This window comes from Chaetura pelagica, unplaced genomic scaffold (genome assembly GCF_000747805.2).
Source record: "Chaetura pelagica isolate M959 unplaced genomic scaffold, ChaPel_1.0 scaffold55, whole genome shotgun sequence".
NCBI classification, from domain to species: domain Eukaryota; kingdom Metazoa; phylum Chordata; class Aves; order Apodiformes; family Apodidae; genus Chaetura; species Chaetura pelagica.
In genome coordinates, this window is record NW_009953571.1 from 5942396 (window position 1) to 5955987 (window position 13592).

The window sequence follows — 13592 nt, forward strand, 5'->3', positions numbered from 1 at the left end:
AAGTGTCTTCCTTTTTTCAGGCCTGCCAGGACATCACAGGAACATTCCCTCCCTGATCAACTTATGACACAGAAGTGGAGTTCTTCAGGCCACAACTATTATATTGGTCACCAAGGTATCTCACTATGAATGAAAAAGGTAGATCAGAGGTGTTCTTGCTGTAGCAACTGAGCCATGACTGTGACTCTTTTTGAAACTTCTTCCTCAGGACTGCCAAGGGTCATTTTTATTTTGATAGTCCCAATCATTATCTTCCAATCAGTAGAATTACTGCTCAGGCAGAACATCAGAAATTGTCACATTTCTGACTTTATCCATTGAACATGTTTCTAGGAAAAGGCAACTGGCTGCAAGGTCCAAGAGAAGAGTTTGACACAGAGCTGGTGCACACATGCTCCAAGATTAATTCCAGCGTCCATCTATATATGCAAACCCACTCGTGCACAATACCTAACCCAGATAACCTGCCTGGATCTCCCTCGTCAAAAGACAGGATTATCTGGAATATGATTCTGTGTACCAACTCCACAAGCCATCCTCTGATTTGCAGAAGAAAGAAGACTGTAGAGAGGCCATTTGAGACATCTACTGGAGCTCCCTTCCCCATTGCTATTAACTGATTTCATGTCACCCCTAAGCTGTGATAGGTGCCTTCCATCTGCTGTTGCTGGGCCTTCAGACAATCTTGTGCACAGTAAACAAACAGTCCATCCTGATGAGTTTCCATGAGTTGTAATAGGAGATTCTGAGACTGCCTTCTCTCTGAAGGCTTTTTTGGTTGTGAATACTGGGGGATCTTTCCTCTTCCAGTCATAACACTGAGCTACTGTTCTTTCTCCCTCTAATCCAAATTTTCCCCTCCTGTCCAGAATAAACATGTCAGGCAAGCTCTCTACCAATATCCTATGTCTCCTGCTAGGCCTCCTGAAGCACCCCAAATGCCTTGAGAAGGTACCAGCAGTACCACTTCTTCTCTAAGGTTGTTCTAACAAGACTTTAAGTCCAATAACATGGATCAAATTGGTAACAGAAATCCTTTCTAATACATTCCTGAGAGATATGAGCATTTTATGGGAATAGTTTACAATACCCATGGTCCTGCATCAAACTCCCTCTATATTTGGAGCTACAGGCTCCCAGTTTTCTCCACGAGATTAATTACCTGAAGCAAACACATCCCCTAAACAATCAAGCTCCACCACAACCTTCCAAGCATTCCAAGTGAAGCTAGTGCTGCTCCACCAGTTTTCATGCTTCCTCAGCCTTCCACAGTGATCTTAGCTCTTTTCTTTATGCAAAATATTTAGTTCCTCTCCCTGCCAGAACTGCTGCTCAAGTCTATCACAGCTCACCATGTGTAGCCAGAGAGACTGAACAAACCAGCTTACAGGAAAGCATTTTATACTACTGTGGATTTGAAAAGCCAGATTCCCCAAGAAGGGGGGGACATGAGTCTTTTAGGCCTGCCTCTCCTTCTCCTAAGGGTCAAAACTACCTGAATATTGTAATTACTCTCATACTTATGTACTGATTCAATGACAAAAAGAGAACAGAAGTAAGTCGGTGCCCAGGAAGCAGGAATCAAACAGGGCAAATATTACATTTTCAGATACTTAAAATCTAAAAATATGTATTCTGAAATTCCAGACTTGAAAACATCTAGGTACTGCTTTCAGAGATTGTCATTATAAGAAGCACTGTCACATATGAACCAGCTTCCCAGACTATTTTTACACTGAATACAACAGTTTATATAGAATTTAGGACTCTACTCACGTGTTCTGCAATGTGAACTCCACCTCCAGTTCCTCACGGGCCTGAAGAGAGGGGAAAAATAAATAAAGGAATATTACATATTTTTCTTCATAGGTTTCATCCTACCAGTTACATATGATTTGTAAAATACATATTTAGAATAGTGCTTAGGAAAATTCCCAGAACATAAGAATAATTTGCAAAGAAACCCTGTGGTACCAACTGAAGATACTGAATTTCAAGATACTGAAAAAACAATTGCTAAAACAATGTTTTTGAAGTTCAAATGCCACATAAGCATGCAGATGTAGGAACTGCTATTCTGCTAAAACAGCCATTTTCCAGATTTTAATTTCCAAAGCAAAAAGGATTAACTGCTTTAATATTATTACAGTTTAAAGCTGCTGAAAATTCAGAACTTACACCAAGAGCCAACAAACATGCCAGAAATATTCAGAATGAAGGCACTGGCTAATTAGTTCTAGTTGGTTCCATCCTAGATCTTTAGCATAGATATTTGTTCTTTGAAAAAAAGATCACAGAGCACTCATGCAGGGATTTTATGTTTAAATTTAAGATTTTTCTTATATTGAAATGCTGTAAGAATATATGTATGCTTTTGTTCTCATCAATTCCATTGCTCACCTGTGGATTCAGCTGAAATTTCACTCGAACAGTACGACCTACAGTGAGTTTATCTATGTCAAAGAGAACGGTGCAGAGTTCGTCATCCCTGGTGATTGTGTCTTCATCACAGACCTTTAGCTCCAGCACATTCTGCAAAAAGAGATTAAGAATATCATGGAGCTATTTTGGTATCTAAGAGCTCTATAAGGCAAGAAATCCTCAAGACTAGGTTTTCCTCCCTCCCCCTCCAGCTTTAGGATAATGAGGAAAAAGGAGAAAGAGCATAGGGGAAGAGATTGGGGAGCATTAGACTTCACATTGCTGTTAACTGTACACACACCAAGTAGGTTTGTCTGCCTCAGGAAAGGAAACAAGACAAGCAGGTCATGCAGAACATTAATTAATTTGTGATAAATAACTATATTAAAAGGTTTTATATTTATTCATGGCCTTTGACTCTAAATGTACAAAACAGGCACAGGCACATAAAGAATGTTTAAAGGATTTCCTTTCTGTAACCAGAACTAACTGGTCTTATTGTTATTTTTATATGATCTTTGTCTTGGCTTTCACTTGTATATGTCAAGATGGGGAATAGGATAGTAAGGCCAGATTCTGCAAGGCATTTAGTTGCTTCTCACTGCTTCAGCATAGTAAGTGTTTAAGTAACAAGTGGCTGGAACAGAGCAATGCCAAGGAGGATGTAAGCAACTCAGCTTTTTCCTGAGGTATCTTGAACACCTCCAGCATCTGGATGCTAGACATACTTATTGGTTTACTGTAGTTTTGCATAATCTACTATCTGCAGACAGCAATTGGTGAAAATCATTTCTTTTCACTACCTTGACTCGGCGGTCGATCTTATAGCAAAAAGCTTCATTCCAGACAGGGTTTTTGCTATTCCTGATGGTTCTGGTCCGAACCTTCTCAGAGGAGGCAGTAGGCAGCCACAGTGTCACATAACAATCTGAAAGGCTGACTGTAAAACAAAAAGATGAGCAGAGTGATAATGTATCCAGAGAAAGAATTACTGCACTATGCACATTTAACCCTAGTAAGATAAAGATAACATTGTAGAGGATTTTCTAAAATACACAGGGTGGGGAGTAAATAACACAATGAAGCACCTGCAGGAAAACAGAAACGTCCTCACACATTTGCTATGTTTATCCTTCACCTTTTCACTTTTAGTCAGACTTCTTTTAAAATGTTACTTTATATTTAAAATAGCATTGTACTCCACATTAAGTATATGTACATCCATCCGCACTGCATTTAGCTTAATGTTCATGACTACTCAAATGACTGGGACAGGATAATGTTGCCAGAACACAAGAATATCTACCAGGATGTACCCTCTGCAATGCAGACTCACATCAGCTGTAGGATGGCTCCCCTGTCACTTAGGGACCACACCTCACACCCTTGAAGCTGTGCTACAAAGATACTCGTCTTCTAGTATTTCTTCCCCAGATTTCATACCTTAACTGACTGAGAAGCTTTATCAAAGTGCTGGCTTAAATGAAGAACAACAGAATTATCTTGCCAAAAAGTGCTCCGCCATCAAGCTTAGAAGTTTGACTTCCTTATCACGAATCAGAACGTGGTAATTTCATATTCATTCATGTATTTAACAACCTATTTAGAAGTTGTGTCTTTCTCAGCAGTCCTTTCAGAAAACAGAATCACTTTAAGCACCATGGTTAAGTTGCTGTTTATTCTGTTCCTTCCTACTACTCTATCTACAGACTGGAAAAATCCTGCCATAACTCATGTCTGGGGAAGGAAGCCATGAGTGCCACCAAAGACAGCAGCTGCTTCCACATTCCGACCCCCAGGGTTTGAAGGAAGAGCCACCAGGGAGTGAGACTTGGAGAAATTTGATGCAGCCACCCATGGCTTTTCTCCCATACCAATGACATGATCCGTATTCTCCCTATTTCACATTAGCAATGCTCAACCAGTCATCTGGTTCTTACCAGTGACCTTGTGAGTCAGAAGAGGTCAAATAATTCAACTCAAAGTCAATCCCTGCATCATGCTCAAAATCTGTAACAGTGTTATTACATCGTATTAAGTACAATTTTTTTCAATTATTTCCTCTTTCTTTCAGTAACCCCTACAGGTTTAAGTTTTTTCACCAGCCATATTTTTCTCAAGCTGTGCCTTTATCATGTAGTTAACCACACTATCACAATCAGCAACACCTTGATAATGACTGTGGGAAGACCAGTGCATCTAGAAAGTGGCCTTAGCCAAACCTAATCAGGAGTGAATGATTGATCAGCTGTTCAGCAGAGGCACAAGTGTAGGCAGATGGAAATGGAAATGGTTAAGGATGATTGATGCTATATCTTCCATTTTCAAAGAGCTTGAGACACACTGATGAATTACTTCACAGTGGATTAAGGATTAAGCAAGTAAGTACACTGAGATAATTCTAATTACTTGCCCAAGATCAGTCAGTGTCAGTGTCCAAAACACAGTCTAGATTTCCAAGCCTATACCCAAATTTATTTAAACTATCTTGCTCTTGAACAACACTAAGGAAAAATACTTAAAGAGTATTTATTTTCCACTGGTGAAGTAAATAGAAACATGAGAATGAAAGACCAATACAAAACTATTCACAAACACTTCACTATTGAGAAAATACAAAACAAAAACCACACACATTGACATGGATAACATCAACATTTAATCAGAAAACCAGGAAAGCTGAAGTGGAGAAAAAAATGCTGACTCAGAATTGTAACAAGCAGGATATTGTTACAATCAAAAACAGGTGGAAAAGGAATATTTTCCCATAGTTGAAAATATGGAGGTTTCAAGAAAAACTAACTCAAATGTTTGCCTTTTCAATGTCATAGGAAAGGCAAAGACTGCCTGAAATACTATTGTCATTGCAGACAAAGAAAACCAAACAAACAAAAAACAAACAAAAAAACAAAAAAGGTTTCCCTCAGTAACTTGAGTCTATTAAAAAAAAAAAAAAATCTGTTGAGAAAATATTCTTAACGAAAACTTTCAAATCTCTCTGCCAGGTACCTTTAAACAAATCCTTGGAATGCCCAAGTTTTCAATTCATGGCATTTCAAGCCCATAAAGATGTGATATTCATCTGTTCTTAAGACCAGAATACAGGGTAATAAAGCAGTAAGATGTGGCAGACATGCCAACAGGCTTCATGAAGAAAGACCATACTATTCACTGTGGTAAGGAATGACTGTGAGCAATTCACTCCTGAGAAGGACAGCCACAATGAGTTGAAGCCAAAGCAGGCAACATGCAGGAGTACACAAATGCACCCACAATTGTGTGTGCAGGTTTGCAGATGCAATTGCAGTTGACTGCCTGGTCAGATCACATACTTGGTTGAGGCAAATCACCACTTAAGCATCTGGCTTTTCTTAAAGAAAAAGTCATGCACACAACTATAAGAACCCAAAGTGTTTCTGTACAAGAAACTCAAAACTTTACATCTTATAAGGTGCTCTCACTTTGTCTAATGAACAAAATATTTTTCAAAAGGACACTGTAAATATCATAAAACAAAGCAGTTTGATCATTCTAGAGGACTATTTTTCAAAAGGACACTGTAAATATAAAACAAAGCAGTTTGATCATTCTAGAGGAAAAAATACTGAGACATAAGCAGTAAACAAGGCATTGAGTAAATCATAGCAAATGTTTTTAAAGCTGGAAAATAAAAGGAAAAAGGTACAAAAACACAGTAGTGTTACATTGCAGGAGACACAGAAGTAAGAAACCTGGAATACCAAATGCGCAGCAGAGATTAATTCCCTGATAGTTTTCATTCATGCATTAAGTGTTGTTAACCACAATTTCCACCTGTTCTGACCACATCCCTCCTGCCAGAAACCACCAAATCCAACCTCAAGTAAGTTTTCTTCTGTTGGTTTTGGGTTTTTTTACGATTTAAAGAGCAGCCCTCTGTCCAGCAGCTAAGTCCGATGTCACAAGGGTAGGAAATGCATCTCAGAGAGTCAGGTATGAAAGCAAAAGATTAAATTCATCACCTTGCCTTCTAGCCTCTTTACACTAAAGAGCAGAAAGCAACCCTTCAGTATCACAATAAAAATAATTATGGCAAACATATTTTTTTATTCCTGCACCATTTAATAACAATAACATTGACTAAATATTTTCTTTCCTTTAAAAAAAATCAGAAGAAACATCCACCAATAGAAGTACTTACGCACGTCTGCCCTCCGGGCATTTCTGACTCTTAGTATTTTTACAGTGAGCAAGTTGAAAGGAGATACTGGTCTCTGCAAGACAATTCAAACAAGACAAACAAAAAATAAAAATTAAGATTAATATTGTAGTCCGTACTCACAGACTGCCATAACTCTGAAGTTCAGAGGATGTAGATAAAATAAGGTTTTTAACGTTGAGCCAATACTATTTATCAAACCTACTTGGAGCAGCTGAAGAAATCTTATAAGCTTTTGGTACAGAACCCTTTTCAAGTCTGAAATACAAGTAACAGATTTCAAAACCACATATGATTTAGAATAGGTGTTGATGCTTTGCTTTGAAAAAGATCACTTCTTTCCAATTCTGCTCAATTACCACCATAATATACACCCTTACAGCACACATGAGTGTCCTCCCCCTTACACACCACTGCCTGCAATAGAGCAGTCTCTGGGATGCCACACAGTGCCACAGTAGCTGTGCAAGAATAGCTATGCACCAGCAAAAGCTCCTGCACCAGCACAAGCTCCCATGCACAGCCTAGAAGACAGAAATGCAACTGAGTGATGAGATACTTCTCATGAAGACACGAATCCATCTCTGATCTTCAGCCCTGCTCTCCAGCAGAAAGCTGTAAAACTCTTTCCAGAGACGATCTGTGGAATAAACTCATAACTCCGTTTGATATCAGACACCTTGGGCTCAGAGATACTCATTCCATAATACCTCATAACTTCCATGGCTCTTATTAATGTATCTTCACCTTCCTCAGGCTATACATTAACTCTTCCCCCATTTCACCTTGGAGATAACTGTAACGTCTTTCTCTCCTTTCCCACATTACCATCTCCTCTGTTTCATAAGTACCATCTTTCTTTTTAAAATCAATATATCTATAGAAATAATTTATCTCAAAACTTGACTGACTCTTTTAGAATGGAAACTGGTGGGTTTTGCCCTAAACTTGTCTAATCTTTCTATCTATGCCAGTTGATAAGAACACACATTAATTCTACCTGCAAACCCTTTCACAGGTTGCATTCATAGACACACCATGCCTTAAAGCTAATACAGTGTCTTAGCACAAACACATGGGTTTTATTACTTTGCCTCTGAAGTGCCTGTGTTGATCATAAGGAGTAAAGTAAAAACTATATACTGATGTTAACTAATAAAAGGTACCTTGCTACTATTTCCTTCAAGCATGTTAACACATTTTGCTCGATCGTTTGTGTTTCCAAACATGTAGCACAAGGCTTATCCTGATGTTTTTCATAGTGCTTTGACAAAGTGTCAAGCAGCCAAGACCACAATTTGATACTGGACACTAACACAACAGAATGAAACAGGTCCTTGTCCTTGCCAACCAAAGCCTCAGCGTGTCTGAAAATGCAACAGAGATGAACAGCCTCCACGAAACAGGCTGGGTAATCCCAGCATATCCTCTCGCATGCCCCTTTGAGTTGACAAAAGGCCCTGAAGATACAGATTGAAGGTCAGTGAGACAGTAGCAGGAGAGTCTGTGCAGTCATTGATATGAGCACATTTGTTCTGCATTATCTTAACCTGCCCAGACTCTAGCACAGGGCATAGTTTTATTGTACACTGTTTGAAAGCACTTTAGTTGTCAGCTGTGGGATATTACTGCTGTCTCAAAGAGTACATCACAGCTCTGTCTGCTCCGTTATACCAAACATGGCCACAAAGGAGAACTTGGACAGACACACTTCGCAAAAATAATAATAAACAAATCCCAACTTGTTATTTTTGGGGAAAAAAGATAATTAAAAATTACAGTCTCTGATCAAAACCAACCAAAAGACACCATGCCCAGACTACACAGACAAACTGCCAGTACTTTTCTATACACAGTAAACAGGACTGGGTAAAACCCAGAAGCACTCCTAGGCTCAGGGACCAACAGCCAAGGCTTTTCTATCCACGCCAAATCTACTGACCTGTATGTTATATTTATGCTTGGTCTCTGCTATCCTACCCAATAAATCTCAAATGTTTTTCTCCTCAGCAGCCCGATTTCAGCAAAGAGGTCGGGCATTTCTTTACCCAGGAAGGACGGGGCTTGCATCCCTTGAATACAGAAGAACAGACTTGAGCCTAAGTTCCCCACCCCAGGGGAAGTGCTATAACCACTACGCTGGACAACATTTCAAAGGAATAACCTTTGCTCTGCTCTTTGAAAACAAGCATCTAGACCTCTAGTCTGTGCATCTCAAGTGGACAGTGGTATCTCCCTGCAGCTGTGAGTGGAACACACAGATAGGATCTCAGAAGGGTGATTTTGTGTTCAGCTGTCCCTGTTAGCTGGATGTACCTATTCATGCAGTTACCTGCCCAGCTGTTACAATTCTACTGTATATAACTTTCCAAACATATCAAATCAATCCTCAGTGCTTCACTCTGGCTTGTAGAGTCCATTCACATACCAGAGAGCTGGAAGTCAGACCTGATACCTCCTAACTTTTAGGTACCTGAATGCTTTGTCAAGTCCAGCTGTCAGAGACTTACTCAAAGTCACACAGAAAAACAACTGAGTGGCATACCTTAAACTGGATAATCTGCTAGTAACAAGCAATGACATCCACATCTTTCTCTTTAATGTGATGATGACCATATGGCTGGGTAAGTTCCAAGACTAGAAGCCTCCCAGGTCAGTTATTACATATGCTTTGACTTTCAGCTTCTGTATTTATTTTGTTTGAGACATGATTGTTACCACATAAACCGGAAACACAAGCCAGGCATTTTAATAATCACTGTTGAAACTACTTAAATATATGAGATTGCAAACACAGGTCTTGGTCACACTATCCTACGTCAGATAAAAGTTCAATTAAATCCTGTGGCACACTTGTGCAATCTTTACATATCTAGTCCTAGGGAAGTTAACAGGAGTGTTCACATACATGAGGGCTCATCTATATGAATGAGTTACACAACCAGACTCTAAAACTGCTCCATTTCTGTAAAATTCCAAGCTTAAAAGTCTTCTATAGAATTTTTTCTTGTTGAGACTAAAATGAAACACATACAACATTCCCAAGTTACATCAACAGAAAAGGCAGCTATCAAAGTAAAATGGAGTGTCAGATCTATTGGGAGCACAGCACTCTTCCCAATCTATCCACTCTTCCCTTAGCTTTCTCTTAATGAAGGAATAGAAATCTCGCCAGTACTTTGAAAGCTACGTAGATCAACAAAGGAAGCACTCTGTCTTGTCAAAAACAGTGGCAGGACTTTAAAACACAAATCACTGCCTTGCTGCTGACCTGGGTCAGGTATGTGGCACCTTTTAATTTCCAAGTGTTTTGGAGCCCCAAGGGCAGGCAGGATTTCATTACATTACTATGTCTACCACTTCAGGCAAGGTCAAAAGCATAAGAAACACTTTTCCTTGAACTACACGTTTTGTATTTATTTAATCATTTTTAAATATACCATAGCTGGATCTTAAATAGTAGAAGTCACTGAAGTTGTTACAGAATAAAAACAAGTGGAGCAGCAGTGGCGGAAGGCCTGTAACTTTCCAAGAGTCTGCCATTTTCATGTGATCTTTCTTCTCTTCCTATTTGCAGCTCCACAGCTGGAGTTTCACATTAGAATAAACCCAAATCTCAGAAGAGAAACCAAGTCAAGTATTTTCACAGTTCAACATGGAAATGCTTTTCCTTAAGATCATACTAGCCCATATTAATTTTATATGATGCAGTAATTTGAGTAATCGAAAACCTATTGCTTTTTACCTGCCAGCTTACAGGTACTATCAACATTTTCTTACCAAATATTTTATGTATTCCCTTTAATTTAAATGGTGACACAATTTTAAATCACACACATCCATCCCATGGGTTGCCCTGAAACTGAATGATAATGACAAATCGTTCCCTTAACTAAGCCAATAAGTATCAAAAACCAACTCAGATACAGTATGCTTATGCATTTATCACAATAAATACCAGCTTTCAGGGGAAATAAGCAAACAAGTAAACAACAACAAAAAAACAAACCAAAACCCAACAACTCAGGTCCTTCCTGATTTTTGCCTCTGTGAGCTTCAAAGACTCAGGGTAGGAAGAAGGGGCTCTGGATCCTACTCTAATGTACTTTATTCAGGTCGGTTCTGTTACCCTAAATTCTCTAAAGACAAGAGGCACAATCAAAACCTTAGAGACCTACTAACAATGTAAAAAGAAATAAGGATTAAAAACAGCTTGATCCTCTATAAACACAGGCTAAATTTACAGGACTAAAAGTCACAATTGTTCTGACCCTAGCATACATCCTTAGAGCTGGGAGACCATACATGGAAGCCTAAACATCAATTTAAAAGCTGCTTTTTGTTTAAGAAACTCTGCTAACTCTTTGCTTTCTGACAGCATTTCACTTTGAACAGAAGTGGTAAGTGGCTCTTGTGCACAATCAGGCATCAGATACATTCAATAGCAACCAACCTTCACGAGGCAGATCACATTTACCACAATTTGGGAGAATCTCTGCATCACTGCAATCCCTCATGTGGAACCAAAGCTCAAAACAAACCAGCTGGGAAAGCACATATCACTGAAATGGGGCAAGAGCCCATCTTTTCCACGTACAGATCCCCAGAGAGCTGCTACCGATATTAGCAGCCCAAGCCCATTGCAAGTGTCTGAAGAGAGCCCCATCCTGTTGCCACTGCTCCCGTGCATTGGCTCATAGCAGCTTATCTAATATATTTTCCTTTATGCTAATACATGTTACCATGAATGCTGCTAATTGTCCAGGGAGCTTTCATTTGCCTATGCAAAGACTTCATCCTCAATCGAGCCTTTACAAAACACCTCCGTTGCTCTCTTTTTCACATTCAGAGTAGTTTGGGCACTGCTCCCACTCCTACCAGACAGATGAGATTGGGCTTGACAGGGGGCTAAACACAACACATTTATACCATAGTTTTACCTGTCTATACACTGTGTTTTTAAACATTATGTTACACAGAGAATTGCAAGATTTATGACAGGTCATTACAGAGCAAAGACTACAAGGAATACTAGAGCACTGAAAACAACCAAAAGACCTGCTTAAACCAAGTCTTCTTATGAAGGAATAATGTATATGACAAGTCGGTGTTTCATCCAAAGAAATCAAAACACAAAAAGTAGGCAGAATTAAAAAATTACTACAGGTGAAGAATGAACCAGCCCTGACACGGTGCAGCACCTACTTACAGCACTACAAGCATCAGACACCAACAGGAGCCAGGCTATTTAGAGTTTACTGAAAGCCAACAGCAATATTTCATCTACAAAGTTGAAGTCACAGCTCAACTTTAGAGTAAATATTGCACTACAGCTTTCCCCCAAGCCATTGAATTCCTAACATTTTTCTGGTGCTCTACATTCAGCACTAGACAGCACTTAATGAAGGGCCAGCTAATTACTACCTACCGTTCTCACCGCTGGTGCTGAGGTGCCCGTAAAGGTCTAGAAAAAACAACACAAGGTAAAGGTAAGAAAACTAAGCTACACATTAAACTCTGGGTTTAGACTGACTTTTAAAAACATCTCACATTCAAAGCCATACTTAGAGCTATGTTCATTAACGACACTCATTAGGTGCTTTATCAGCTACCAAATCCACAACTCTGTGCCAGCTTCTTATTTACTTGACATGAAGGGGTTTTTTTTGAGGAAGCACAATAAGTAACCTGTAATCCAGAAACACAGTTTGAAAACACAGACATGCCACAAGGTTGTGTTAAAGGCTAAACTAGGAAAACCATCCTCACAACCACGAGATCTGAGAAACAGTAAACTCGTTTTCCATGGACTGCCCATATACCTCAAACATTTTGTTCTCTGTGATCAACTTAATTGGACTATCAGACAATTTTACCCACTTTAAGACTGATACTGACTTCTTTTTCTTACCTCATTTGAACTCAAATTTGATCCCATTGCAGCCCCAGGTGCATGTAAGTCCAATGTTAAAAGATACTGAGTCGTACAGTTGGCAGGAACACCTCATGCAGATTAGGGGTGGAGGAAAAGGGATTTTATGACCAGGCTCCCCTGCCCCACCCCTTTGTTGTTTCCAGTCATTAAGCAGTCCCCTCCCTGTTTCCTGCAGCCTATTAGAGCACCTCAACTGAGTCAGCAGAATGTAGGGCCATTTCTTTTCTACTTACTGTGGTGTGTTGAGGGGACACTGAAGCCCCTTTCTGCCCAGGGATTGCTCTCTTGAAAATACTATGGCTGATAAAAGTTTTGCATTTATGCAACAGCTTTAACCCCCAAGCAAAGTGCCTGTGACTAATTCAATCGTAACCCTTAAAGAACCTCTAACACTGGCACCATTGTACTGCAAGGTAGTGGAGAGAGACCTCAACAGATTCTTTCCAAGCCATGAACTCAAATACCTGTAGTAGCAGTCTTCCCATAGCAGCACACAGATCAGCAAGGTAAGTGACTCCATTGCAGTGCCACAGCTTGGTGGCTGTGGGACTCGTGCTCCCTTGAAGGTACCCTGGACACCTCTGCGGTGCACTCAGTGACCCTGCCGTGTGCTCAGTATTCTTTGCCTGGATATTTAGTATATATCTATGTAAAAATATGAATACGTGTCCAGAAATCTTACAGTTTGATTTTAAATGCAATGAGAGGGAAGGGAGGAGCTATAAGCTATAAGTAGGCGAAACTTGGGGGTGGAAGGGTGAGGCAGGAAGGAGGGTTGTGCTATTCCTGTGTGGGCCCAGGGAGTGAGGGCAGCAGCTCACCCCTCCTCAGAGCTGAATTCAGAGGACTGAGGAGGGGGGGAGCATGTGCTTGCTTTCCCAGCACCCTAGCAGGAACCCTGCAGGAAACACCCGGGCACAAGCCCCTCCCCACCTCCCCTGCCCTCTGGTCTGCAGTGACTCAGTGCCTGCAAGAGCAGTCTATTATAGTAGCCCTAAATTAGCATATATGAGCCAGCTGGCAGATTTGGGAGCATGC

General features: G+C 40.0%; 1 protein-coding gene across 1 annotated transcript in view; it reads right to left on the bottom strand.

Annotated features, from left to right (window-relative positions):
- Nucleotides 1-12557, bottom strand: part of LOC104390438 (cytosolic phospholipase A2 epsilon-like) — a 31956-nt gene extending 19399 nt beyond the window's left edge. Inside the window, exons 1-5 of the mRNA XM_009999577.1 lie at nt 12531-12557; nt 6602-6674; nt 3225-3361; nt 2401-2532; nt 1777-1817 (exon numbers count right to left, since the gene is read on the bottom strand). Coding sequence (XP_009997879.1) covers nt 1777-1817; nt 2401-2532; nt 3225-3361; nt 6602-6674; nt 12531-12557 — 410 coding nt within the window. The remainder of the gene's footprint in view (nt 1-1776; nt 1818-2400; nt 2533-3224; nt 3362-6601; nt 6675-12530) is intronic.
- Between the last annotated feature and the right edge of the window lie 1035 nt (nt 12558-13592).